This window comes from Hippocampus guttulatus, chromosome 14, assembly GCF_054856545.1.
Source record: "Hippocampus guttulatus isolate MCC_2025c chromosome 14, RoL_Hgut_1.0, whole genome shotgun sequence".
In the NCBI taxonomy this organism is placed as follows: domain Eukaryota; kingdom Metazoa; phylum Chordata; class Actinopteri; order Syngnathiformes; family Syngnathidae; genus Hippocampus; species Hippocampus guttulatus.
In genome coordinates this window covers 5,049,491-5,076,943 of record NC_141274.1, presented here as the reverse complement: position 1 = coordinate 5,076,943, position 27,453 = coordinate 5,049,491, and the positions used below count along the sequence as shown (strand labels likewise).

The 27,453-nt window shown below is 41.0% G+C and overlaps 2 protein-coding genes across 3 annotated transcripts; both read right to left on the bottom strand.

Annotated features, from left to right (window-relative positions):
- Nucleotides 1-765: 765 nt before the first annotated feature.
- On the bottom strand, nt 766-20,783 carry LOC147194590 (kinesin-1 heavy chain). Of its 2 annotated transcripts, none has more exons than XM_086129042.1 (26): nt 20,415-20,783; nt 13,878-13,965; nt 13,737-13,810; nt 13,556-13,660; nt 13,434-13,482; nt 12,696-12,751; nt 12,535-12,622; nt 12,334-12,458; nt 12,150-12,254; nt 10,588-10,733; nt 10,350-10,498; nt 10,075-10,262; nt 9,632-9,700; nt 9,336-9,542; nt 8,277-8,420; nt 8,010-8,201; nt 7,821-7,938; nt 7,382-7,437; nt 7,184-7,293; nt 7,008-7,109; nt 6,619-6,679; nt 6,422-6,493; nt 5,655-5,759; nt 5,356-5,572; nt 4,490-4,631; nt 766-4,239 (listed from the first exon to the last, which is right to left on the bottom strand). In XM_086129042.1, the coding sequence occupies exons 1-26, from the start codon at nt 20,538-20,540 to the stop codon at nt 4,236-4,238; spliced, it is 2,898 nt and encodes a 965-aa protein (XP_085985168.1). In that variant the 5' UTR covers nt 20,541-20,783; the 3' UTR covers nt 766-4,235. The 2 variants fall into 2 exon arrangements, with proteins under 2 accessions (XP_085985168.1, XP_085985169.1); XM_086129043.1 differs by having other exon boundaries at nt 8,010-8,198.
- A 1,486-nt stretch (nt 20,784-22,269) lies between these two features.
- On the bottom strand, nt 22,270-27,451 carry pold3 (polymerase (DNA-directed), delta 3, accessory subunit). The gene is made up of 12 exons (XM_086129195.1): nt 27,304-27,451; nt 26,628-26,683; nt 26,441-26,540; nt 26,309-26,348; nt 26,088-26,220; nt 25,151-25,397; nt 24,300-24,372; nt 24,017-24,155; nt 23,375-23,481; nt 22,776-22,849; nt 22,615-22,699; nt 22,270-22,548 (listed from the first exon to the last, which is right to left on the bottom strand). Exons 1-12 carry the CDS (start codon nt 27,376-27,378, stop codon nt 22,364-22,366), a joined length of 1,314 nt encoding a protein of 437 aa, XP_085985321.1. The 5' UTR covers nt 27,379-27,451; the 3' UTR covers nt 22,270-22,363.
- Between the last annotated feature and the right edge of the window lie 2 nt (nt 27,452-27,453).

Below are 27,453 nucleotides of genomic sequence, written 5' to 3'. Positions count from 1 at the left end.
ACTCCAGCACACCCCGAAACCCTTGTGAGGATATGCGGATCAGATGATGGATGGATGTTGAAAATATTGTTTCAAAATTTGTTTTAAGAAGTCTTTTTTTGTTTTTTAACCATATGCAGTACACAGATTTATGGACAACCTGAATATAATCAAGTTATATTTTATTTTTTTAATTATTAGAAAAATATAATTAGTATAACACCACTTTTGTGAAATTGCGCTAAAATGCAAAATAATTGGGCTTCAAAATTGACACTTGCTGTCACCAAATGTATAAAAATTAACTTTTACTTTCGGCCTTAAAAATTGACACTTTTTTTTATCAATTAACCACACACCACACAAAAAAAACATTACTGTAATGTTTTTATATAGGCTTAGAAAATGACAAGCTAAAACCCCCAAAAAATTAAAATTACTTAATTTACACGTTTACTAATAAAACAAAACCAGGGTTTAAAAAAAGACGTAATAAAAAAAATTATAATCTAAACATGGATTTAAATTGACTACCAACATCAAAAAATAAATAGTACTGTATACATAAATGGGAAATGTAATAAAATACATCCAAATTAGAATATAAACTTATTAGGATGACTATAATTAACCTTGTTCATCGGCTTCAAAATTGATAGAATGAACTAATTACAAGAGCAGGAGGGTAAAAAAGACATGAAAAGAAATCTCACCTTTAAAACGGACACTTACCAAAAAAAGAAAGAAATTTAACATGTGTATAAATGTCCAAAGAAGCCCAGAGACAAGAGTTGAATTTGTTTACTGATAATTATTTAATCACACATACATTTACATCATGCAGTCAATCCAAAAAAACCAAACAAAAAAAAGGTGATCTCATCTGCATCCTTGTCAAAACTCCAACTTTGTGTCCCAGTTAGCCAGGAATGATCCAGTACCTTTTGTCCACTCATCGCGTTCCCCCTCACCCCACCAAAACAAAAAACAAAAAAACAACCCTTGAAAAATGGACTAACTATTACACAGTAATAAAAAAAAGTGGCAAGTGTGTTTTTTTTTACCTTTAATTTCTAATGAAGTTCAATGGCAGCCACAGATATTCTTTATTTGTAGTCATTTATTTACTTTTTTAACTTAATTTCCATTTCATATCCAGTTTTTGGTGGGAAGTGAAAGACAGGAGACACATTTGGAGGTCCATGCTCGTCTATTTGTTTCATCGGTGAACATTATGGCAAAGCGCCTGTAGACATAAACTGTCCTGTCACATACGCGGAGGAGGGGACACTAGAATCCAATCTAAACAGATGGAGTGCTTTCAATGCTAGATGCTCGCTGTACATGTATGTTAAGTCCATGTTGAAATATTTTCATCTTTAAATAAGTGGATCCTGGGTTTTTTTTGTATGGTAAATATTACATGGTGTTTGTGTGATGTACAGTGTATCTTACAGTATATATTGCACTTGCACATGGTGTTAGCGTCCTCATGCTGTGATTACAAAGCACTTAAGGAATATTAGGGCCACACCCAAAAGACAAAAAAAATTAAAAAAAGTAAATGTGACAAGGAACGTGAGAAAATGTATCATTTTTGAGAAATAGTCACATTTCGATATACTGTACTCCTGTTTTGCAAAGGCGGTGATATTTTTTTTCTAATTAGTCGTATTTTATCAAGTAATTTTTTTCAGAAAGTCATACTTTAAAAACCCAAAAAAAAAATCCTCAGGAATGTCATACTTTCAAGAACAAAAAATATTTTCAAAGAAAATTGTATTTCAAAAATTGAAAAAAAAATTTGAGAAAGTTTTATTTCTAAGGATTTTGTTCCAGTCATATTTTCAGTTGGGGGGAAAAATCATGTTCTTACAGATGTATTTTTAAGGTGGAAAAAGGTTAAAATAATTTTAGACATTAAAAAAAAGACTAAATATTAAGTTTAGTCTGAGAAAAAAAGCCAATTATACGCTGAAACATCCAAATTATTTTCTTAACATTTATTTCAGAAAAAAATTCTACTTTTACTCTCAGAAAAATTTTATTCTTCGAAAAAATGCAACTAATTGTCTGACAAAGCTGACATTTTTTTCTTGGGAAAATCTGACATTTGTTCTTCCAATGCCATTTTTTCCCTCGAAAAAGAAGACTGTTCTCCTCAAAAATAATGACTTTGATACGACGACAATTTTTGGGGGGAAAAAATGATCAGACTTGAAAAATCACCTTTCTTTGGAAAAAAACCCTTTTCCCTTGAAGATGTAATTTAAATAGGTCTTTATTCTCAAAAAATTACAACTTTAATTGTATGCATTTATTTAATGTTATCCTTTTTGCGTGACCTTAATAGTCCTCTGGAACAACGCACTGAGGCTTCACTCGGTAAAGAAAGAGGGGGAACAACATAACCCAAAAACAATGTGAATTTAAAAAAAAAGAAAGAAAACCCTTACTTTTGAATTTATTAAATAAACCTTTGTGATGACTTGTGTTTAGATGCTGCTTTTTGCTGAGCGTCGCATTAGCAGCTGTCCCCTCTCATAAGCACGTGAGGACCATCGGACACATCCAAAGCAGTCAAAGGAGCACATAAGACGCACAAAACGGCCACGGTGGCTATAAATAGTCGTCATGATGGGTAAAAACACACGTAGTTTTACAGATTAAGCCTTAGCGGGCCTTAAAAAGCGTGGACTGGATCATCGGCGTCCGTTCCTTTTCCTTTCCTTTGTGACACAACAAGTATACAGCTTTAAGTTAACCATAAAAAACAATTGGCCTCCACAGGTGTCCAGTTACATACATCTACAGTACACACTTGCACGCCTTGGCTTTTTTTTTTTGTTGTTTATTTATTTCCCCCCTCCTCTTCCTCCTCTACGGTCACGTGAGCAGGAAGTGAGCGGCGGGCTGACAAATTTGGACAATTTTTGTACAAGGTAAAAGATGCACGACAAGAGTGAGGAGGATGTCAAGCTGCGAGCTGACAACTTTTGATTTGGATTTCAGATATGTGACGGGAACAACAGGAGGCAGACACTCACTTTCAACTCCCTGATTGGAGGGAGGAGGCTTTCGCACAGAAAGAAAACAATTTATCAAAGGAGCCAGGTGAGGCAGGAGAAAGGAGGGAGCGGAGGAAGGGAGGGAGGGAGAAAGGAAAGAAGGATTGGAAGAAAATAAATGGACAAAGGATGGCAGTGAGTTGATGGATATAGGAGAGAAGGGATAGGGAGGATGGATAGTATGAAAAGGAGGAAGGTGGAAATGTAGGTAAGGAGGGTGGGAAGGAGGGAGTGAGTTAGGTAGGTAGGTATGGAGGGAGGTCGGTACAAAGGCAGGCAGGGAGGAATGGATGGGATGAAGGCAAGATGATAAAACGAGGGAAACATGGATGTAAGGAAGGATGGATGGATGGTAGAAAAGGAAGACTAAAAGGAAGCAAGGATGAAAGGCAGAAAAGTATGTTCAGCAGGGGAAGGAAAGGAGGTCTGGATGGAAAAGCTGTAAATGTAAAAAAAAAAAAAGAAACCCTTTTGAAGTGTCTGCCATCCATTCCGCCCACCTTGGATAAGTATATACAGTATCTATATTTATATATGTTATATTGATGATGTCATCCTTAAAAAATCTATGTTGACAAACGGGTGTGTGGCTAATGTGTAATTGTACAGCGTTGAATTTTGCCTACAAAGCTATGTCTGGCTGGCCGTAGGATCTCTCCTTTTTGTTTTTGTTTTTTTTACCTTTTATTATTTATTACATTAGTGTTACATTCAGCTTGGGGGCATGGGGGGCAGCAGTGCACAACTCAACTACTCACACGACGACCACGATGACAGACGTGTGCCACAAAAAATAAAAATAAAATAAACTAGAAAAAGAAAGGAAAAAAGGAAAGCTACACATTCAAGTCGCGTGCAGTTTTTGCTGGCCAAGGCTGCTGCGGCTGTTCAAGACTGGTCGTTTGGATATCATTGTTATTCATAATTTTTTTGTTGTTTTTTAGTTGCTTGTGTTGTAAACTTAATCTGTCATCTTTTTGTTTTTGTGGTGACGGGGATGTAAGCGGGTCAGAGCTATACAGCCGAGAATATTTATATATATTTATAATCCGCACACTCACTCCTGGGTGGCTGGGAAGCAGTAATGGAATGATGGGCCAACATGGGCCGCTTGTGGGCACAGAGGGAGGGGACAGGAGTCGGATGATATTGGCTTCTTCTGTGGTGTCGTCCGTCATCTTGCTCGTTTCAGCTAAACACAGGAAGGAAGACAATAGGAATGAATACACCAAGATGGATGATATCAGCATCACTTACGACACTGAGGGGAGGGGGGCTCCAAGTTAATAAAAACTAACAAATATGCTTTAAGAGCTAATTAGAACAAACTAAATTTTAAAAACTAAACTCAAAACAAAATACAAACTATCATGACAACTCCCAAATTATTATCGCCCTGGTAGTGACTGCTGCACAATTTGAAGAGACATCAGTAGACATACTTCTTGTCCGTCTTGGTAGAGGCAGAGCTGCCGCCCCTGATGGACACTGTCTGGCTGTTCTGGTAGAAACCTCCCCCACTGCGGTTGATGTTGGGGTGGGTGGGGGACGCCACCGGCTGTTGCCCAGGTCGTATGGGCTTAGCTGCGACGGTGCGAGAGGAAGACGACAACAGCCAAGAAATAGTTAGATTGGGTGGTATATACAATTCAAGCAAAAAATTCAGGAAATATCATCACTCACATGCCACTTTACCAGTCCAGTATATTTAATTAAAAAAAAAAAGAGGCTGGTTAACAAGTCTCCATTTTGAGGTCCATATTAAATTATAACTACCGGTATTTGAAACACTTTCTTTTGCACTTGTGGAAACTTTGAAGCTTACATTTTAATAGTAAAATGATAATTTATTCAGCACTTGATGATAAAGTTGCCCTTTTTTTCCGATATACTTATTTAATATTGCCACGGTAACATTTTATTTTGAATCCCAGTTTTGATTCCATTTCTAACTAGTTTTAATCTTTGGGGAGAAAGTACTTTTAATTATCCTTTTAAAATCCATTTGTTTAATAACACAAATTTTTTTGCTCGCTAAATCATTTTGAAGCTTATTTACATATCACTCCTATTTTTTTTTTGCACTTTGATTTACATCCTATGTTTTTTTTAAAATTATATTCCGGGGCTTGTTCTGCTTTTAAAAAAAAACTACTATTAATATTGAATAGAAATTTTTGCTCTGTCTTCTTTCATTAGACTAATATTTTGAGGGCTTTGCCAAAAAAGGAATCCATTTTATGCAAATATTTGACAAAATTGTTTTTGCTTGGCTGCACTAGTTGAAAGATCGCCGTTTCCCACTGACCAATCTGCGCGGAGTGTCCCCGCCTGGCCATGTTCTTGGCCCTGACAGCCTCCTTGATGCGGTCGACCTCCTGCTGGTAGCGTTTGCGGTCGCGGGCGGCGTTTTCCTTTGCCTCCTTCAGTGCAGACTCCAGCGCTTTGACCCGCTCAGCCGTAGCACGAAGGCGCTTCTCCAGTTTCGGAAGCTCACATCGAAGATCTGCATTGTCACGCACAAGCTGGCAGCAGCAAAGACAACCATAGTGAAATTATGATACTGTGCTTGAGTGGACGGTGGACGTGACATTTCAAACCTCCTACCTGTTTGTGAACCTTGGTGAGCTGCTCAAGATTGTTCTCAAGAAAGGATATTTTTTGCTTCTGAGCCGCGCTGCCCCCAGTGTCGTCCGAGTCCATCTCGGCACTCTGCACAAAAAAACAACAGAGTGTTAGCATTAGCAAGCAAACACGGTAGCATTAGCAAGCAAACACGGAAAGTGGGACTGAGCGACAGAGACATTCTCGTGTCACTGTCTTTTGGCTGACTTGGTCTGAGTTTGTATTTTCTGTGGGTAGATAAGGATGCTGCGTGCCCCAGCATGCTAACATGCAGAATGGCCCATAACGCTAACATTGTTATGCTAACATATTGCAAGACTGGAACTGGAGTACAAAAGGCACGCCGACAGATCCATATGGATTTTACTTTATGCCCTGTGATTGGGTACCATTTCAAATGCTAACATTATAGCAGGCAGTACACAAAAGACAAATCCTTACAAAAAAACCAGACAGACTGAAAAGGATTTGGCATCATCACAGTTCGAGCCAAGTGGGTTTTAAAACATTAGTCAATAAATTGCTAACATCCCGACAGTGGGTATTGCTAAATAGGAACCACAGGACAGAAATCTGTGTAGCAGATGAAAGATTTGACATTTAGACCTTTCCTTGGGCACTACACAGTAAGAGAGCACAGGATGGAAATGAGATGCAAAAGGATTTTATACCATGCTCGCTACTATTTCTGCTAAAATGCTAACATAGTGGCACATATCCTGTTCGCATAGACTCAATATTTGTTTCACCTTTTTTACACGTGTGGCCAAATCCTGGACAAAGAGCTTCCTCAGGTTGTGCAGAGTCTGCAGCTCCTTTGCCTTGAAGGACAAGTGGGAAAAGAAAACATGAGGAACTTTGCTGCTGTGAATCGAGAATTTCTCCATTGCGAGACTAATAAAGGTTTTCTTAAAAAAAGTGAGACGGTCTATGAATAAGAACTCACCACTGTCTCCTCCAGACCCTTCAGGTCCTGCCTGGCCTGCTCCCGCCTGTCCTGCATTACCCTGGATGGACAGGGGATAACGGATAGTGTTAGTGCTTCTCAATTTTTGTTTAATATCAACTATGTAAAATGTAAAGTAACTGACTCTCGCATTCTAAAAAGCTAGACACTATTCTTTTTCTTTTCTGGTCAAAGAGGAGAGCCTACTCGTTCTTTTGGTAAGTCTGGTGCTTATATTGTCACAGAACACAACATTGTGTGGTCAAAATGCCATATGATAGCTGGCAACATTACGATATATGCCTCAAAACAGCTGGTAGTGATTTTATTTAATTCTCTTTGTTGGTTGTATTTTGTCAGTTTTAAAGTCAACTAAAACTGGGCCATACGTGAGCTCATGCAGCTTGCGGCTCTTGTCCTGGTCGGTAGACTTGAGCTTCTCGTGCTCCACTCGTAGCCTCTCCTGCTCCAGCATGATCTTCTGGTTCAGGCTGGAGAATATGACATTATGAAAAAGTACTGTATCTCCGAAAGGAGGCTTAGCGATGGCATGGGGCTGTCTTACTCCTGCAGCTCTGTCATGAGCTTCTCCTTGTTGTCCAGCTCGTCCCTCAGGCTGCTGATCTGTTTCTGGTGAGCCTCGCGGTGAGAGTGGATCTGTTTCTCCACGGCTTCCTGTGACACAACAAATGTAAATTTCTTTGGGGGGGAGGCAAAGGGGGTGATTGGAGAGATCGCGGATGACAAGAGCTGAGTCACGCACCTTGACTTCATTGGCTGTCTGTATCTCATTCTCCTTTTCCATGGCATGGACTTTCTCTGCAAAACACAAGAGGAGATATATCACTACGACAAGAAACCTGAATAGCCGGCCGGCATCTCCTTGACACGTGACTGATATTAGTCATTACTTTTAAATAATTCGTGATGTGTTATGAGTTCAAGTTTCTTCTATTTTTTGCCTTTCTACAGAAGCTTGAGTCTTTTTATCCACAGGGTTTCAGAAAAAAAAAGCTGCATGGCTGTGTAATTAATCTCAGGATTCCTTCTATCATAGTGCAGCGATACGCTTCTAATAGTTGGACAAGGACTATTCACTTGCTCTTCCTGGAATGCTTTGAAATGGTGCATCAAGCTTCAATTATTTCAAACTTCTCAACGGTTTTGACTGCAGCACGGTTCTATGGTGTGACCGGACGTACCCTGAGCGCTGATCTTGACCAGCTCCTCGTTGAGCGAGTCCACATTCTCCTCCAACTGCCTCTTCTTGTGCTCCACATTCTGCAGGTACTCCGTCAGGGACTTGATCTTTGCCTCATGCTGCAAAACGAGGAAAATTGAGTTATTTAATGAGGTTCTCGTGCCGTGTGGCTGGCGGAGGCGGTACGTGCCTGCGAGATTCGCAGCTGGCAGGCGGCCAGCTCTTTCTCATTCTCGTCGATCTTCTTGTTGCTCTCCGACTGGGTGCCCTCCAGCTGCTTGCAGCGCTTCACCATGCTCTTCACCTCCGACTTCATCTTGCTGATGTAAAGACGGGCCACAGTGAACTCCTCGTCGATCAGACCGCTGCCGCTCTCATGCTGCTACAGACAAGAGGGAATACGATGAAGTGGGAAGACCCACAAAGATCGACATTTGTCTCTCCCGCTGCTCCTCACCTTGATGTCATTGCTGCCCACGGCGATGCCGATCTCAGCCAAGTCTTTGAGAAGTGATGACATCATCTCCGTCACCCTCTTCTTTTGGTGGTTGGACATCTCCTTCAGCTTCTGCAGCTCGGAGTCCAACGATGACAGGATGGACTGCAGAGAAGATGACAAAGACTTCACTGACAACTCTGGGGCTCCTTCATTAAAAGGGGCAGCTTGTGAAAATGTACCTTTTATGTTTGGGTACAAATATTTATTTGTGTGTCTGTGTAATGCCTGTACAGCCACTAAGTGTGAAATTACACAGCCAAGTAAACTTTGTTATTTGCCCATTTATGAAATCAAGAACATAATCAAAAACTAAAGGACATTGTCAAAAAAATAAATAAATAAAATACAAAATGAATAAGCCAAAAAACATTCCACTACCAACAACAAAATAAAAATAAAACTCAAGAACTATGTCAAAAACCATGTCAAAGAACAGTCAAAAGCCATGCCAAGAACCAATCAAGAACCTCGCCAAAAGCCAAATCAGGACCATGTTTAAAAACTAAATCAAATACAGAATCCAACCCAAAAACAGTCAAGGATCAATTAAGAACCAAGTCAAAAAGCAATCAACTGCCACACCAAAAAACAAGTCAACAATCCTGTCAAGAAACAGGTGGAAAAAAAACAGAATAACTCAAAAAGTGAAGTATCAAATCAAGAACCAAGTCAAGTACCACATCATAAAACATGTCATGTCTGGTCAGTTCATGTGCCACATTGCTAAACTAATTGACAAGTTTAGAGAATCGGGTGGCTTGGTGATGAAATGTTGCATGCGCCAATGATAATGCAATGCAAATCTTGGCCGCTCAATTTGTGACTGTGCGTCTGCAAGAAAGGAAATGAGATGTGGAAAAATGTGACATAATTCATAATGATTGGAAATTTAGATTTTTTTGTTTTTGCATAGAAATTACACCTGTTTAAACTGTAAACAAAAATGCCTAATATGGCTCCTTTCAAGGTTAAAGTGGTCGAGTTCATGTTTTCAGGTATCCCCCCACACCGCCTCACCGATTTCTGGCTGAGCTCCTCACTGATAACTTCAAACTCCTTGGTCTTGTCCTCCACCTCCTGACTCTTCTGGTCGTAGTTGACAGCCAGCTCTTCCAGAGCCTGCAACACCTCCTTCACCTCCTCCTTAGAGGCCTCGTTTTCAGCCTGCAGGCGGTTGAGCTCAGCCTGGAGGTTCTCATGGTCGCGGCGTGAGGATACCAGCAGCTGGATGAAGATATAGTTGAGTTTTTAAAAAAAGTTGGGCATTAAGATGGCAAGAGGGGGGGGAGGCAGCTTGGAAATTTAAGGCTGACCTCCTCCTGGTCCAGCATCTGCTGCTTCAGCTTCTCAGCCAGCTGGCTCTGCTGGTTGATCTCTTCATCCTGCACAGAAACAGACGTGTCGTGGCATTAGTATTCGTGGCACGGCATTGGCACTGCGGCCGAGGTGTGCAGTGCAAGACAGCTGAGAAATTCATACTGTAGAACAAATATTTCAGTTATTCAGTGGCAGTTGGTCAATAGAGGGCACCGCCCTACCACTGAAGGTGGGCATTACATTACTTTCCATACCATTATAGTGCACAGGCTATTGATATTTTATAACAGGGGTAGGTTGTGTCCCAAATGTTATGGAAAAGCTGGTTTACGGCGTCAACATTAACGTAGCTACATGCAAAGTAGGGTTTAGATTTTTTGGGACAGGATGGGTGATAAGATATCCCAGGTTTTTAAACGCACACATTTAAGCTCTTTACCTTGTCGTCCAGTTGCTTATAGAGCTTGGACAGCTCCGCCTCGCACTTGTCCTTCTCCACGTCGGTGAGGCGCACGCCTGGCACGTTGGGCGTGGATGCCGACTTGTCGTTGAGGATGTTGTCAAGGGCCAAAACCTCAGCATTGGCCTTCTCCTTGTCGAACTGCTCCTCTACCGGCACGCTCTCGCCTTGGACATGTGATTTTAGAGATGTTTGCACACTCTCGGGGTAATGACTCTAATGATTGAGCAAACATCAAGTTCCATTCATCTCACCATTTCTCCAGCGATTGAGCTCATTCTCCAGCCAAGTGACGGTGTTCCTCAGGGTCTTGTTCTTTTCCTTCTCACGCTCGTATTTCTGCTTCCATTGTTCTGCTGTCAGCTCAACGTTCACAGTCACTGTGTTCTTGATGGTCTTTGCTCTGTACAGGGGAAACAGACAAAATCAATTTCCATTTAGAAATGATTCATTTTCAAGGCAATGTTTAGTTTTGTTTTTTTTCCTGCGTACCTTTGTCCGAACATGAGGGTTGATTTGGTTTCAGCCTCGTTGTAGGAAGAGGGTGAGCAGCAGATGACGATGGTGGTGCGACAATTGCCGCCCAGTGAATCCTGAAGGATACGTGTCATCTTGCTGTCTCGGTAAGGGATGTATGCCTTGATAAAAAGCACATGTCAATAGAACAAGTTTAGTAAATGTATTCAATGCAAGGCTAACTTAGCTAGCCATCATATGCTTTGTCACTTGGGTCATGTAAAATTTTACATAAAATAGATTTACGTTTATACACATTTTATTTAAAAAATGTTACCTCATCCATCATTAACGTTAAGAGCGGTTCACCTTTGTTTTATTTACTTCTTTGCAACAACAAAAATGGTGAGGCAAAAAAAAGAAATAGGACCCAATACCAAGGACTCAATTTGAGCAAGGGAAACCCCTGTTAAGAACTTTAATATGTTAATTGTAACATTGCTTGTGTAGTCACTGCTTTTATGAATGCAAAAGTTTGGCCTCTGGTACAAATTAATCCAAATATAATTGATCTCAATGGCAAAGTCGGATTTGCGGCCAACCTTGGTGTTAACCTCTGGATGCACAATATTCACGTCTGTGCTTCATATTGTGTGTATAAATCATTTCATCTCAGAACAAGAGAGACGATTTCTGAAATCATCTTTCTTTTAATGCTAATGTGTGTCAGGGGGCAGTGGATCTATTTACTCTGCCAATTATCTCATATTTGCTTATGCAGCAGGACAGCTGCAGGGTCAGGAAGAGGTGAAGGACAGCGAAGACTACCTACTACATGCTGCTGAGGTAGACGAAAGTAAAGTGAAACATCACATTTCCCATTGGCTTCCGTGTGTGTTGACATGTTATATGATCTGGTGGTTGAAAGGCATTATTCGCGTTCAACCGATAACCCATCACACTCGTTTGTATGATGATTGACGGAGTAACCCGCGGACTTGTACAAGAGGTGTCACAAACAAACAAACATTGATCAAAGTGGAAAGGGTGAAACGAAAGGAAGCCGATTGCTTGGAGGAGTGTTTAGGTTATTTTTAAAGCCTAAATGAGGGGGTGTAGAATACTGCTAGTTTAAAAAAAATGAGACTGAACCTTGATTAAAAAAAATAAATATCAATTTACAACAGAAACTACAAATAAATCTCACTAACTTCCAGGTCATAATCCAATTGCTTTTGAAATTGCATTACTTAAAGGGATATCAAGTAATTGAGTTTCCAATAATAAGGTCAGCTCAAATTAAATTCTTTGTGACTCCTAGAGTCGTTCTGTCACTATTGAATATTTTTAGAATCAATTAATCGGCTGTTTTTACGGCAAAATAACTTTTGCCTCAATTAAATGCAGATTTTTGCAACTTTTGAGCCCAGCACTTCTCCCCACGCATATAGCAGGTGTCAACTAAAATGCTCCACTTGGGCTCGGCGATATGTTAGTGAAAAATAGTGTGGCTTTAGCACTTTTTAATGCTCATGAAAATACCCATGTTACATTTATGACATCTATCTTATCAATGGCTATGAAATGAAGATACATACCGTTCCTTCAGCCAGAGCCGAGATGACGTTCCCCAGGGATGACAGCGACTTGTTGATATTCTTGGCTTCGTCCAGCACAGCTCCCTCCGCTCCTGTTTTGCTGACCTGATGATAAACCAGCATTAGCCAAACACGCCAACACTGAAATCACTCTGGGCTCACTTGGGCTAGCTGCGCCGCACACCTTTTCGCTACCGGCCAGATCAACCAGGTAGAGTTTCCCACTCAGCTTCTGCTCCGTTTGGGTGTTCTCTTGCTTGACGTTGATCAGGAAGATGCTGTGACTCCTGGAGCTGTGCTCGTTCATGTCTGGGGAGCAGAAAGGTCCAGTTCAGTCTCAGCGGCTCAACATGCAGTTTATGTGGTAGAGGACATGATATCTTACTTGTGACTGCTACGTGTCTGTTGGATTTGCCTTCGTCGATGGTGTCCATGACCTCGTCCGGACTGCATACAAAGCGCTCGGTGCAACCCTGTGGACACAAGACCATGTGCAATTAGTCGCATGCTCTTGACGGGTTAAGCAACCCGTGTGGTGTGTCTCACCTTCACATAAGGTACTCTGTTTTTGTCTTCGTGCACTGACAGATTGGTCTTTGACACTGGAAAAAAAGTCAGTCAAAAACAACTTTAACAAGCTTTTGGCAGCTCATTTTCAAAATCATTTTATCCCACGTTTTGGTCATGTTGGCCGACGAATGGGTATGGTTTTGTTTTTTTGGTAAGTTACTTTTTAAGGGAGTGTGGAGAAGAGGAGGGTGCACTGTAGGGCCGCAACCATAATTTGAATAACTCAAATAACTGGATTACAAAAAAATTCAAGGCAAAATCTCTGCATCGAAGCTTCGTAGGGATGATTGGATTAGGAGCCAGCCAACTCTACACTCATTTACGGCCACCCATGTCACTCACGAGGCCAGGGCCCGCCTTTAAAAGCCATCGTACTCCAAAGTCACAGATACCACAGTAGAAAGTGATGCTATATTTTTTGAAATCTAAAATACATTTGGGATGGGTGCGTGCGCACTGTCTGTCGGCATGTCAAGGGTGTGTGTGGCTCAGGTTTTGATCCTGTTACCGTCATAAACAAATGCTTTTTTAAAATTGCCTTTTTTAGGGGATGCACCATCTCTGCTGATGACAGCAAGACTTTTGAAGCATGTGAGGGGTGCGCTCGCAAACATCCAACTGTGCTTTTCATTGTGTGTGTGCTTCGCTTTGCAATCACATGGAAAAAAATAAGAAAGCCGGAGTGGAATGGTCTGCAAAGTCTGCCCTACTTACCATCCAACAGGTCCCGGATCTTATCTAAGTAAATTTCAAAATAGGAAACCTGCAAAGAGAAGAAGATAATGAGTATAAACCTCATATCAGCCAGCATCCAAGTAGCTGGTCTGGTAACTTGCTTTGATATGAAACTCCAGGTTCTCGTCCATGGAGTAGATGTAGTTGAAGATATCTTGCACTATCCTGGGGATGATGCCCATAGCGTCTGTGTCATGGAGATTCCCCTGAGGATACAGCACAAGTTAACATCAGAAAAAAAATGGGGAAGTTTATTTATACACTTGTTTCTTTGACGCGCACCTCCATGGTGTGGGTTTTCCCAGAGGACGTTTGGCCGTATGCAAAAATCGTCCCGTTGTATCCCTCAAGAACATCTACAAAACAACATAAAGCATTGTTTTTAGACCGACTTTTTTGTTTGTTTTATTATTTGTGACTTACCTTTCACAATCTTTTGGGCGCAGGCATTGTACACTTGCTCTTGACTCGTGCTGGACTGAAAGACTCGGTCGAACATGTACGGTTTGCTCTGAAAGACAAAGCACAGGGAATCTGTAAAGACTACACAGGCACTAAATGCCTCACTCAGAATTATCCACGAGGACAGCTCCCCAAAAATGAGCAGCCACTGGATGAAAGCAGCACTCAATTGGGTCATCTTTTGATCAATCCCAATTGCACGTCGCAACGATGCTTACGCCGTATGTAAGATCGTAACTTCAAAATGATTGTTACATTACAAGGTCAATAATTCCTAATTGGTCCATTTCTTAGTAATTCACCGTTTTGTTTTATTCTTCATTTGTTGTTCAGTAGAATAACACTGTTTGAAAGGAATAAATAAACTCTTGAATTGCTACTAATGTTGAATAATTATTGTTGTTGTCGGTAGCGGTGCTTTAAAACTGGCAATTTAAAAGCAATGGGGGAAAGAAATGGTTGCCAGTCCACGAACAGCATGAACTTGCCTCAACCGCTCCCTGACACAAATAAGGCTGGGGACCACTGAGCTACACAGTATGAGATCACTGTCTGAAGTAAACCATGAATGACCATGTCAGGAAGGCAGTCTAGTCTGTAAGTAAATCACGAGTGGAGGATGTGAATGTCAGCACAGAAAGCAGAAACCAAATTGGACCGCTGCACTCTGGTCAAAACGGGGAGGCTACATTATCCATTATCCTTTGAATTATTCATGTTTGGATGTGAAACGTCAATACAATGCTTTGATGACCGTGAGCTTCGTGTAAACATGTAGTTCTACCTTGCTACTATTGTTCCAAGCCAACGCGCTGCTCTTGAGCACTCATTATTCCTTGAAAGCCATCATTACATTCGGCTAACAAGCCGTCAGCAGTAATTGCTTTCAATAGTGGAGGGAGGGAGGGGGGACGTCAGTGTCAGGCGTTAAGGCTGTCCCGGCATGAAGGAATTATTTGACACACAAGCTCTGTCCCACGTCATCCTCCTCCCAGCACAGGCATGATATACCACCGAACTACAAGCTTTAGTGTAAAACAGGTTTAATAATTTGCTATTGAATAGACTTATTTGTTTCACTGCACACCTCGCTCTTCAACGACGTCAACATGGCTTCTATATATTGTAAATCGGACCGAGGCTTTTTGTATTCCAGAACCACAGTTAGCCAGCGCACAATGTCTTTGATTGGCACCACGCCTCATATAATCTCCGGGAAACAGGCGCTCGCATGTCAAGCGCCGCTCGTCTGGTTAATAGGCTGATCATTCACTTCCTTGCGTGTAAACCTGCCAGTAGGCAAGGTGCGACGCCACTATCGGCCACGGCAGAAGTCGGAGGCAAACAATAGTGCGGCACCCATTTTGTCAACTCCTCATTGTCAACGTGGCCACCGGCCTTATTACCTAAATTTGAGTCTAATGGGATTACATGCTGAAAATGAAAACAAAATTACAGTGACAAGGAGGAGCGGGAGGACGCTCACGTGAAAGGACTTCCTGATGGCTTTGCTGGTGAGAGTGTTCACGTTGCACAATGGCAAGAAATCTCACTGGATTTTGTTGCTAGGCAGAACGCAACACGATAGCTCAGCTCCTCACAATGGTCTCACCTGGATGGCACACCCACACGTACAACTTTCCACTTTCTTTCCTTCGTGCGGATAACACAGTATTGACTAGGGCTGTAATGATACACCAGTTCAGATTCAAATTATATTTGTGACTCTTGGTCCAATACATGATTCCATGTTTTTGGAATAAATTAACTACTTCACTGGCAAATGTTGCCCATTCTGCCTGCCATATTACAGCATTTTGAATGATCTTATAAGTCCCACAGAATACTGTGTTTCGGACAAAAGCCTCGACTATGGCTGAAGGATTCAGCATTTTTGGTTGCAATTTTGTGATCGCCAAAGCTGTGTTGAAAACGTTAGCATTCTTATCCGAGGTCGCCATTCGGAACCAGCATGCTACTCATGAAAAGGTCACGCAAACAAATCAGCTGCGAGCTAGTTAAAAAAGAAAAAGCTCAAACAATGCGACACTTGGCCATTTATTTCAAGAACATGACCAAAGAGACCGTAATGCCATGTGTGGACACTCTTCTTTACTTCCAGAAATAAGACTTTGCGTCACATTTTCCAAGAGCGAGCTGACTTAAAAGTAATGCAGCACTCCTGCACATCCTCCACTGAAGCACCGCACAATAACCAGCCATCTCTGCCAGGATGACTGATTTAGCATCTGACTTGACTGCATGCAGCTGTGACTGGTCAAAGTCACCACTCCACCAAACACACACCACTTGCTCCAGTCACAAAGCACGCAGCACTTTTGACACTATGGCAGGCCGTCAGCAGCTGAGCCGGGCCGGGTCAGGTCGGCCCGGGCCTGAAGGGGCGCTGATCGCAAGTCTGTTATTAGTCAGATGCCTCAAGTCGGCCTTGACGATAGTCTTCAAATCACAACTGCGCTGAAGTCTGCACCCCGCCCCCAACACACGCAAAAATACATATTCAATGTTGTGAGGCTTTGATTTTATGACTATCATTCCAGAGCACTTAAGAAGGTGAGCAATTGACAAGCAGCAAAGTCCAAAAGAGCAATCAAGGCACTCAATGTTTAACCACCATTTTATAAAATGAGCCAATGCCAAAAGTTGACATAGCAACACAACGTTGACAAAATTAAATCTACACCTACTGTATGTCAAAAATTAATTTTCTTGCTTTTGTCTGAAAACCATGGACAGATCCAAAGCACTCATGAGAAATTTACACTTCCACTTACTTTAAACATAGATGCATCCAAGGTGCATTCGAGTGAAAGGTAAATATATGATGCAGTGTCACGGGATGTGACAGAGCCTGGGTCAAAAAAACACTTGCAAGGTTGATCAACATCGTAATGTTTGTTATTGTACAAAATTGTGACTGAAATATGATCGAGGTGTGTCACAAAACATTCAACTGAAACAAAGGCAGAATTTTAGTCACATTATAACAATTTATCTTTATGAGACAAAACTGCCCAGATTTGTTCAATTTGCAGGTGAATGCCAATGTCCCGTGACAGGGCTCTGCGTCAAAGAGTATTCCAAAGACTTCACTGTTAATATTTATCAATGTCACCTTTATAATTATTTGATATTGTGAGCAAACTCCCAAGAAGGAGTCAAATGAATCAAAGACAGTGGATTTTAGTTGGATTCAAACATGAGCCAAAACAATCTCCAAGGTCCGTTCAATTTGCAGCCCCTGAGCCGCATTGTGACTCACCATTAACTTTTTTTTTCCTGTCAAAGCTAACAAAACTATTCACACACGCAAAAATATATATTCATGCCAATCCACATATGTTTGTGCTCTTTCTGTGACCCTGTCTTACCCCAGTCAACCAAGGAGTGTGAGAGAAAAAAGGGGAGCAAACATCTCACAATGATGCTGGCAAGTGTCCAGACTGCAAGTGGCAGTGGATGAAGTTAACAACTCATCAGCAGCTAATGGTTCAACGTTAAAGTTCCATTAATGCCTCTTTTCCATTGTACCGGTTCCATTGTGTGTGGTCACTTTTTCAAGGTCGAGTGGTGACAACGGCACCACCGTTCCTCGGATCCTCCTCCAACCAGGTTCTAGAAGGCAGGCCAAGGAGGGCCGTGACGTTACCACATTGTCCAATTGCGATTATTCGGATTGCCACGAAAACAGTCTTGACCACTTGTGCAATCTTGCGACAGAACCCTGCACATTTTCACTGATCCCGCCACAATTGATTGGCGCCGGTTGGACTGGAAAAGCAACGGACGCCAGGTCAGGGCAAAGTAGGACCAGACTGTTTTGGAACCTGTAATGGAAAAGTATCCTGAGTGCTCACCTAAAGATAGAGAGTCCCTTGCAATACTTGTTGGGATTGAATCCTATAACACAGTGGTCCCAAGCACAGGGTTCGCAGACCGGTACCGGGGCTCGGCCCATTTGGGACCGCGCCGCACAGAGACAGACCTGCGATCTGTGAGCAAATTTACTCCATCAGAGATGGCAGAAACATGCGTGACTCGAGCCACTCGGGAGTCCCCTTTCAAATGTCAGTTTGCAAGTTATATAAATGAACAGAATCTGTCAAAAAAATGAAAGAAGAAGCAGTAAACAGAAATATCATCGAACCTCTTTTCAACGTACCCAGTTTACGTTTTCACCCCTATAACGTTCACATTTCACAGTCCCGATTTCACGTAGCTCATTTTCAAGGCTGAAATTGTCTCAAACTTTCGAAAGGGAGTCTCCCAAATTAAGCTCAACCGACACTATAATTAGGCAAAGTCAATTATTTCGACAATCATGCGTAATGGCAACAAAATCATGGCAGAATTCGAGGCCAACAGATTGAAAGATGATCGTAATCGGCCTTGGGGCGCAGCACATCCTGAACTGGAGATGGCACTTTTCAAATGGTGAGGAGCAATCATTTTTCGATCACTGGCCCTCTTCTGACAGAAAATGCAATGGAGCAGCATGTACTTTTCTCAACTGATCTGTGACACAAAAAAGGTTGGGGACCACTGTTATAAGGTGCGAAAGAAGTACCACAATGCCTATCTGTCAAAAATGAAATGGTAGCATGTCTTTTTTCAAAGTACTTTGGTGCACTTCAGCAAAAAAGATGTGGAGTATGCATGCTTCAAGCTGTTAATTATTCACTGGGGTACAATACGATCAATCGACAACTAATCCATTATCAAATGAATTGATGATCATTTTGAGACGTTGTTTAATGTACAATAATAATAATAAATATTTGCAGATTTCTGTTATCCTCCACAAAAGCAAACTGGTTATCTTCACATGTCGAATCAAGATAAGATTTGCAAATACCTGCTTTTACTTTGGAAAACATTGATCAACATGTATGCCCATTTTCTCACGTTTGGAAGCAAACCAATAACGGAGTCATAATCATGTTTGTGCAGCTTGAAATAAATTTGAGGAGATTCATTGAATAATCAATTAAATAATAAACAATAATTTATTAAAAATAATTATTATTTGCAGCGCTAGTGTACAGTATTTGCGTGTGTGCTGCAGTAGATTTTTGCTTTCTTAATTCAGCCTTAAGGGCCCCTCACAAATCAGTGTGACAAGCACAGAGGTACAACACCTGGAAAATTGAATAAAAATGGCTAAAAGAAAAGCAGCAATTGGTATTTTTTCAAACTGTAACACACGCCAGCGCCCTGGTATCTCTAGTGCGCTGTTTTCCGAAATCAAATAATCTGCCATCCACTTATTTGTAAGGGTAATGATGTAAAATGAGACGATATTATATTGTTTTGGGGCAGTGGGTATCATGGGAGATAATCTGGTATGGCACGGGAAATTGTCCAAATTCACTTAAAAACTAAGATTGCCTTAACGTAATTTTTAAAGCATGACAGATAAAAAGTTTAAAGAAAAGAAAGACACCTGAGAGGTTTCACTAAAAACATTATTAAAGAGAATCAAAGACAGTGGATGTTAGCTGCATTTCGACATCATAATTTAGCTACCTGTATTTAAACCGAAACAATCACCAGGGAGTGTACCATTTACAAGTGAATGGATCCTGGTGTCACTGTTGACATTTATCAATACCGTAGCCTTTTAAAATTCTACAGTACTGTGAGCCATATACTTCAAACATTTAATTAACCCAACGATCGTATTTTAGTTGGATTGCAGCATTTTCTTCGGACGTATAAATCGCTAAAGGTGGGTTGCAGGTATGGATATGAATCAGCGTCACGTGATAGGGGGCCTACGTCAAAAAGGAGACAATTCCACTGACGTCATTGGCTACGATAGACCAATATCGTCGGCTTTTCTCCTTACAATTAAAAGAAACACACACACACACATAAAATGTATGGATTTCACCAAGCATTTTCGTTAAGTGAAGTAGCTGGGTCAGCTAAGTGCTAAGTAAGCTTTTCATTAAATAACTGCTAAGACCGGTCAAGCTTAGCCAAAAGGCCGGCTGGTAGATAACTGTTGGCCACTCTCAAATCAAAGATCAGCCCTTGACCATTAATAATGGCTTAGTATTTAGTATTAACCACCATTTTTATATTTATTATGCGTAAATAAATATGTTCCAAATGTGCTGCACGCTAGATGGCTAACGTGGCTAACTGACACTGTCTTGGGAGGCTTTGTTGATTGACAGCTGGTTAGCTGTGGCCGAGGCTAACTTAGCCAACTGGACTGACATTTAGGGTGACACCAAGCCCAAAATGTGGACCGGATATCGGATATTACATTTCGAATCCCGGTGACAGCTCACCGGACACCGGTTGCTTCTTCCCAAGTAGCGGAGAGGGTGAACCCTTCGTGCTAACAAGCTAAGGGCGCTAACTTACCGTAAAGCTACAAGACAATTAAAATGGCGCATCGCTGACTTGAGCTCAGGAGCCCCGGTTAATGGGGTAAATAATCATCGCCTTGGACGGCGTTTGACTCACCGAGATAATAACGGTGTCTTCCCCTTGGAACTTGGGAATGTATCGGTCTCCTCGAGTAACCTCGGAGCTATTGAGAGGCCTAAAACGGCACATCACTTTGATGGTGCACTCCGCCGGGTCGGCCATCTTCCACCAGCGCGGTGCTTGCCTTTAAACGTCGGGGGGAATTGAAGGCTCAAATGCAACAGAAATAATTTGAAAAGGTCTATCCTGAGCAAAAATCGAGGCCGGGCCAGCCCCCCCTCCTCGGTTCGATGGGAAAAGGGTGATAGCGCGTCGGGCCTTGGAGACAAGCGGGCTTGTTTTCGCTCTCATTCAGTCCCCCCGACTGTTAGGAAGCCATGACACCGGTGGATGAGTCCTGGCTGCTGCTGCCTGGCCACCGCCCCCGCCCTGCTCGTGTGCATCGCAATGACGTCACTCCCTCCTGGCAATACTTGGACTGGATTGTTGGGGTGGGGAGAAAAAAATATATTTTGACCCATGGATAGAATAATTTACTTGAAAAACGTTACAATTATACAACAAATTACATAAAAAATAATGCATGAAATATACCACTTATATACAGGTACGTAATACAAATAATATATTAACATACATTTTTAAACATGAATGACAAATATATGCATAAATAAAATATCAACAATAATACAAATATAAAAATCTATTAAAAGTAACATAAAAAATAAATAGAAAACCTAAAAAAATAAACGTTACATTTAAAATATTTAATAATTGTATATAAAATAAATAAAATATATGTATCCCATGAAAAGCATTAGTTATTTCAAGTTAGTTGGTTAAAGGAAAAGTCAACCCAAAATTTATCTTTACAAGAATGTTTACGGGATTCAGATTACTACTGCATATGTGGAATATGAGTTAAACCTTGAAATCTACCAGTTTTGTCCATCTGTTTTGGCACAATTTGCCACTTACTGTTGACTGAAAGTGAAGAAATGGCCACCCCCAGAGTTGGCTAAAAACAGGTCGATTTTGCTGTGTAACGCATATGCTGTACCACAAACACAAAATGCATTGTTTAGACTAGTGAAGGCGCATAAAACATATTCTCAAGAACATTTGGGGATTGATGTCCCCTTGAAATTGACAAGACTACTTTACAAAGGCAAACTAAATAGTGTCAAGACAATATCATGAGTGAATTTTATTATTCATAAATTCAGCCAGTCCATTTAGTTTTCAGGTCATTAAAAAATATATATTTTCTAATCATTTCTATTATATTGACATAACCCCCTTTTTATTCACTATACATACTTAGGACTTATTTGCATAGGCAGACTGGAAGATTAATCTTAACCCGAATGTAGTTGATGAATACATGATACGAGATATAAATGTACCCCAGATTACTAAAATGTCAGAACATTATTTCTATTTTTAAATAAATTGAAAGAAGGAAGTGAAATAGCAGGAATACTGGTGCTATTGTGTAGAGCAAAGAGGATATTTCCCATGCACTGTGACTCAGCTGTCTTTAGGAGCCACAGCCAAAAAAATCACCAGGCGACATAGCAAGGGAGGCCTCGATCTTTTTTTTTTTTTTTTAAACCACGCCCCAAGAGATCATTTTCTTCTTGGGAAAGACCAGTTCGACCAGGCTCATTTGTGCTCTTGCCTCAAGGGTGTGTCGAATGTTGCTGGTGCTTGTGTGTCAGATCCCAACTTGCAAACACAACCATACATAATAGTCAGGGTCTTTATATTCAATTTGAATGGAATCGGCTTTGATGTTCGCAGCAACATTCAATCATATTTAATTTGGAGCTGATCCATTAGTGTAAAGGCACCTAAAAAAATGCCACTGACAATCAATACAATACAAACATTTTTCCATGAGTGTTTATTATATGACAGCACCGTAAGTTTAAGGAGAATGAGTGTGTGAGTGTGTGTTTGTACATGTCTGTGGTTTTTGTCCATCACTTCTTCTGGAAAAATCCCATAATGGAAGCTTGTTTCGTCGCTTTGTTCTCTGTCGTTTTCTTGTGACTCTTCTTCTCGTTGCTTGCCGACGTTTTGGTTTTGGCCTGATTTTTTGTCGCCGCTTGCTTGGCGGTGCTTTCGTCTTCCGAGTACGACTCGCTCTCATAGCCTTTCTCCGTCACTGCAACCACACAAGAGAATCAGAAATATAAACCGTGGAGGAAGTTGACATTTGTAATTTGCTTACCAATGCAACCTTCTTCATCCACGAAGGTTCGAGATTTCAGGACACGTCTGCGCTTGCGTATTTTAGTCGTCTCAGAAAGTCCCGGCTGTAATGAAAGAAACATTTTTTTTCATTATCTGAATTATTTACAAGTGAAGCATAAACGTTATTGTCATATTTACACGTGAAGCGGGTTCCATGGTGGGAGGTGGTGAGGTTTCTCTCACAGCAGCTGGTGGCGGTGAATCTGGAATGACTGCAGACATTTCTTATTTTTACTGGGATATTTATGGATTTTGATCATACAGAAAAGATAAAAAGATACATTTATATATCACCTTGGTGGTACGCAGTTACAATTTGACCAGATGGACACATGCAATTTGTTGTGGATATAAATCCCATTTTGTGTCAGAATTTATACAACCATGTCCAACATCAGCGAGTAAAAAATATATACTGTATATAATAATAAAATAAAATAGAATAATAATAATAAACACTATTTGTTGAATCGTTATAAAAATATTTATATATTTAATTTTCAAGTTTTCATAAATTTGTATTAAATTACATTTATTTGTTACATGCATACGCTTAGGTGTTACAGCTAACTTACTTCAGGCCAATGTTGGAGCACGAACCAAACAAGTCGAGTAGAAAACTTGGCTATAGGTTGCATTTGGCATCCATTTATTGTTATGCCCATGACGGCCACCTACAAGACTCCAATGGAACAGTTCGGCCCAATCAAGCAGAACGGTAAAACTATTTTTTTTACCATCTTCGTCTTCGCTGCTGTCTGGCACAGGCTTCTTGATCCTTCGCCGTTTCTTCCTCTCCATTTTGTCCTCCTCACTGTCCGAACTCTGAAGACGTTTGGTTTTGCTTCAGGATGAAGAAGACGAAAAAACTTAATAGGCTGCAAGAGATCATGGCCGTAATATTTAAAACACTATGGGAATCTTTTTACTCGGTACACAATCTCATGATTATTAATCCTTCTGAAGTCTTGAAAGCGAGCACACATAAACCAGGAACAGTAACAGCATTTTCCTTGGTGAATGCAGCACTTGATCTCCAACTAAAAAATTACTCTTTAGTGTGCAGCTCTGTGTTGTGGCCCATGCAGCAGACAGCAGACAATAATACTCCCCGCCAAGCATAACAATCTAAGCCATTGCTTGAAAGTGACTCTGGAGCCTCACAAAACGCTAGCTTCAAATTCATGATCAGATAAAGAGCATGGGGGTGGTTACCCGGTAAATTTGCCGCACTGTCACATCCTAATCTGGCTCTGTTCAGTGTTTGAACAAAATGACGGAACCTCAAAAGTAGAACATAATTTGGCAAAATTTTGTATTGGATCGCATAACCCGTGTGTACCTAATTAATTGTCCGGTCATTGTACACTGTCACAAACCTTCTTGAGTCTTTCTTGTTGTACTTTGACGGTTCTGTAGTGACCTTTTCTACTTTCACTTTTTCAAGCTGTCGTGGTTCCGCCAACGAGGACTCCACTGCTACTTCTTCCTCCTCCTTCACAGGTTTCTCTTGTTTCTCTGAAATAGGAGAATTTACTTTTCCTTTTACACCTATTTCACATCTGTTTAAATGTGTGGTACACAAAACAGTCTTCTAAATTTGAGCTTCTTCTTCTTCTTTTTTTAATTATTTTATTTGAACGTTATTCAATGTTCACTTACTCATGCTTTGATTGCCAAAGAAGTTCATCATGTGATTGGACTTTGCCGATGCTTTTCCTTTGGGGACATCCACCTAAAAATAAATAAATAAGATATATAACAGACTTGCCAAATAAGGGATTGAAAATTAGGTATTTACAAAAAACAGTATATCTTTGTTCATCTATCAATGCCAGTGATATATAGTGACAGGCAGCGCAAATAAACATCCTTCCACTAGATGGTGGAAGGCCCATAATTAACTACTGGAGCCACATGTTGCTCTAGACAGAATACACATACATACACAGAATGAGCCATTACACATTCAAGAAGCAAGTCCATTTGTGAGCAAATTGGGACAAGATCGGTATATCTAGTTTTTGTCACATTTTTGTTTGGTGGGGCGCCACGTAATTTTTCAAATGTAAAATCTGCCGCTGTTGTGCGGGGAGCTTGTGGGGGTGAACCCCCGTATGTCCATATATGGTCAGTTCCATATCCCCCCTCCCCCACAAATCAAGACTATTGGTTTGTCCTGATGTCATCTGTTATTTTCACACATCATTAACCAAATGAAAATTTGCCTCTGAACAAATCTTATTAAATCTCTTGAACTGCCTGGTAAGTGGGATGGGCAAAAGCCGCGCGGCATTATGTCAAGATGACGACTGAAAGTCTGGATGTTTTTTTAAAGGCAATAGCAAGCGAAATAGTTAGGTAAGCTACAGTTGAGTAAACTTGCTTTGTTCAAACTGCATAGCTGGAATGCTTCAGTGCAGAAGGAATTGGTCCAGCCACAAAGGTACGTTTGCATGAAGATTCAATTCCACGTATTTCACTGCTTTATAAATGTTTACTGGGGGACAAACCTCAGCTGCTGCTTCCTGAGGCTCTGACTTCACCTCTTTGCCACCATCTTGGCTCTTAGCGACCGCAGCTTTACCAGCGAACATTCCCATGATGCTTTTGGCCGGCCTGGCTTTGGAAGTGGTGTCTCCATTAGCGGAAGGCTTCTTGCTCTGTTGAGGCTCGAGAACAGGAGGAGGCGGAGCTTGCTGAGCGTTGCGTTCCACCGAGGACATGGGAACGGCACTGGAGCACCGTATGGCGCTATACCTGTGGATAAACACAACACAAACTCATCACACATGCAAGTGATTTTTTTTTTTCAGTTTAAAGGGTAAAAAATAGTGGCATTCAAGACAAAAAAGGAAGTTAAAAAAAAGTTTAGCTCTACAAGAATCATCTTTTGTGAGAGGAACTCCGTTTATTGTGGCGTTGTGGGAGACTGGTGAGCATGTTTGCCTAACAGTGCAGCGGTCATGAGTTGGAATCCAGCTCCAGCCTTCCAAGGTGGAGTTTGCATGTTCTCCCTATGCATGCATGGGTTTTATCCTTCCACATTCCAAAAATATCAATGATAGGTTAACTGAACACGCATAATTGAGCACAAATGGTTGTTCGTCCATGTGTGTCCTGCGGTTGTCTGGCAGCAAGTGTATGCCGCCTACTGCCTGAAGACAGCTGGGAAAAGCTACAGGACGCCCACGTTTCTGGTGAGGATAAGTTGCCTTGCGTATGAAATGTGCTAAATCAATAAAACTGTCTTTCTTTGCCTGCGATACCCGAAGAAAATGTCACTAATTGTGGCATTTCAACAGGGGAGTGTATCAGATAAGGTGTAAAATTTAATATTTTGACCTAGATTTAAAAGGATCCTGATTTATTCTTGCAAATTCTAATTTGTATTCCCATTAAAAAGAGTCTTTAGCGACCCTGCAAAGTGAGCTATTGAGATCGACTTACTTGCTGCAGCTGAGGAGGTTGTCTTTGACGGCGTCGTAGTCGACAGCATAGAGCGGTCCGCTGTCCCTCAGCAGAGCTTTCTGGACGCTGTAAACGTGCACGCTTACGATCAAACTCATCTTGGACTTGAATTCTGCGAAAACAAACAAACGAAACAAAAAAAAACAATGAGTGCACATTTTTATCTACAAGATTCCGAAAACGTAGATGAAATGGCACACCTTCCAGCTGTTCCTCACGCACCACTGACGCCTTATGACTCTGGTAAAGAAACAATACTTGAGTAAATAATCAGAAATCGTTAAAAAAACTAAAATAAAACAACACATAGGATTTGGGTTGTTTGAGCGCACCGTGTGACCATTGTCCACACACTTTCCCGAAACGAAGTAAGTTGCATGGAGCTGAGCTGAACTCTCCTTCCTCTTGTGGTCCAGGTAGTGATAGAGCATTCTGGGTAGAGAAAAATAAAATCAATTATTGCTTTTGGGGTTTTTTTTCCATGTCATTTTATGGTTAAAGGGAGGGGAAAAGACTCACTGTTTAGCTGTGTTGACATGGACTCCAAGAGTGAGACTCAGCCATTTATAGGTGACCTGTTCATCAGTAAAAAAGCATTATTGTTATTAAACAATACCAAACATGGAAATACCGCAACGAGTCTTGTTGCCATTGAAGGGACGTTTAAAAAACAACATTTTGAGCCTAGTTTATTCCATTTAAAGTAATTCTATCTTGCAAAACATCAGTTACAAACTGATGCATTGTTGGCATTTCGTGACATTTTATACCCATTCAACGTCTTTTCAGAGATAAAGCCAACGCCGAGTTAGATTCCCCAAAAACAATAAAACGTTGAACTTCAGGACATTTGTGAACAGCACTCTGCGGCTTTGTTTTAAATCGACGCTTTATTCATTCATGCATTCGTCTGCTACAATACACACAGTCAACGTTCAGTGTCATTTTCTACGGGTTTTAATGTGTTTCCAGAGATGAAATCGAAGCCGAAATAAACCACATATTCTGTAAAGCAATATGATATTGAGCAACGTGGGTTACTCGCCATGTGAACGGCATTCTATCGAGATTTACTTTAATTTTGTCAGTTTTGTCAGTGGACATTTGTCTGCTACGCGCCGAAGCGTAATTAGTTGAAACGTTGCAACAATACAAAATAGGAACGTGACAGCAAGCAACACAACATCGTTCTTACGATCTTGTCGTGGTCGTTGACGTACTCGTCGATGTTATCCAGATAAAGCTCGTCCATTTTGTTAAATAATTGCATTTAGGCCGCGTTTCGAAAGCGCGCGACGACGCGGGAAGACGCTTTATTTACTTCCTGTACAGCACATCACGTGTG

Excerpts from the sequence above, each read along its gene's own strand:
- LOC147194590 (XM_086129042.1), bottom strand. The coding sequence starts at position 20,540 with ATGGCCGACCCGGCGGAGTGCACCATCAAAGTGATGTGCCGTTTTAGG. Across the intron at positions 13,811-13,877 it reads CGCCCAAAAGATTGTGAAAG|ATGTTCTTGAGGGATACAAC; the intron begins GTAAGTCACAAA and ends GTTGTTTTGTAG. Across the intron at positions 8,202-8,276 it reads TGGGCAGCAATGACATCAAG|CAGCATGAGAGCGGCAGCGG; the intron begins GTGAGGAGCAGC and ends TCTTGTCTGTAG.
- pold3 (XM_086129195.1), bottom strand. The coding sequence starts at position 27,378 with ATGCAATTATTTAACAAAATGGACGAGCTTTATCTGGATAACATCGAC. Across the intron at positions 26,349-26,440 it reads GTGTGGACAATGGTCACACG|AGTCATAAGGCGTCAGTGGT; the intron begins GTGCGCTCAAAC and ends TTTCTTTACCAG. Across the intron at positions 25,398-26,087 it reads AACCTCCTCAGCTGCAGCAA|GTATAGCGCCATACGGTGCT; the intron begins GTAAGTCGATCT and ends GTTTATCCACAG.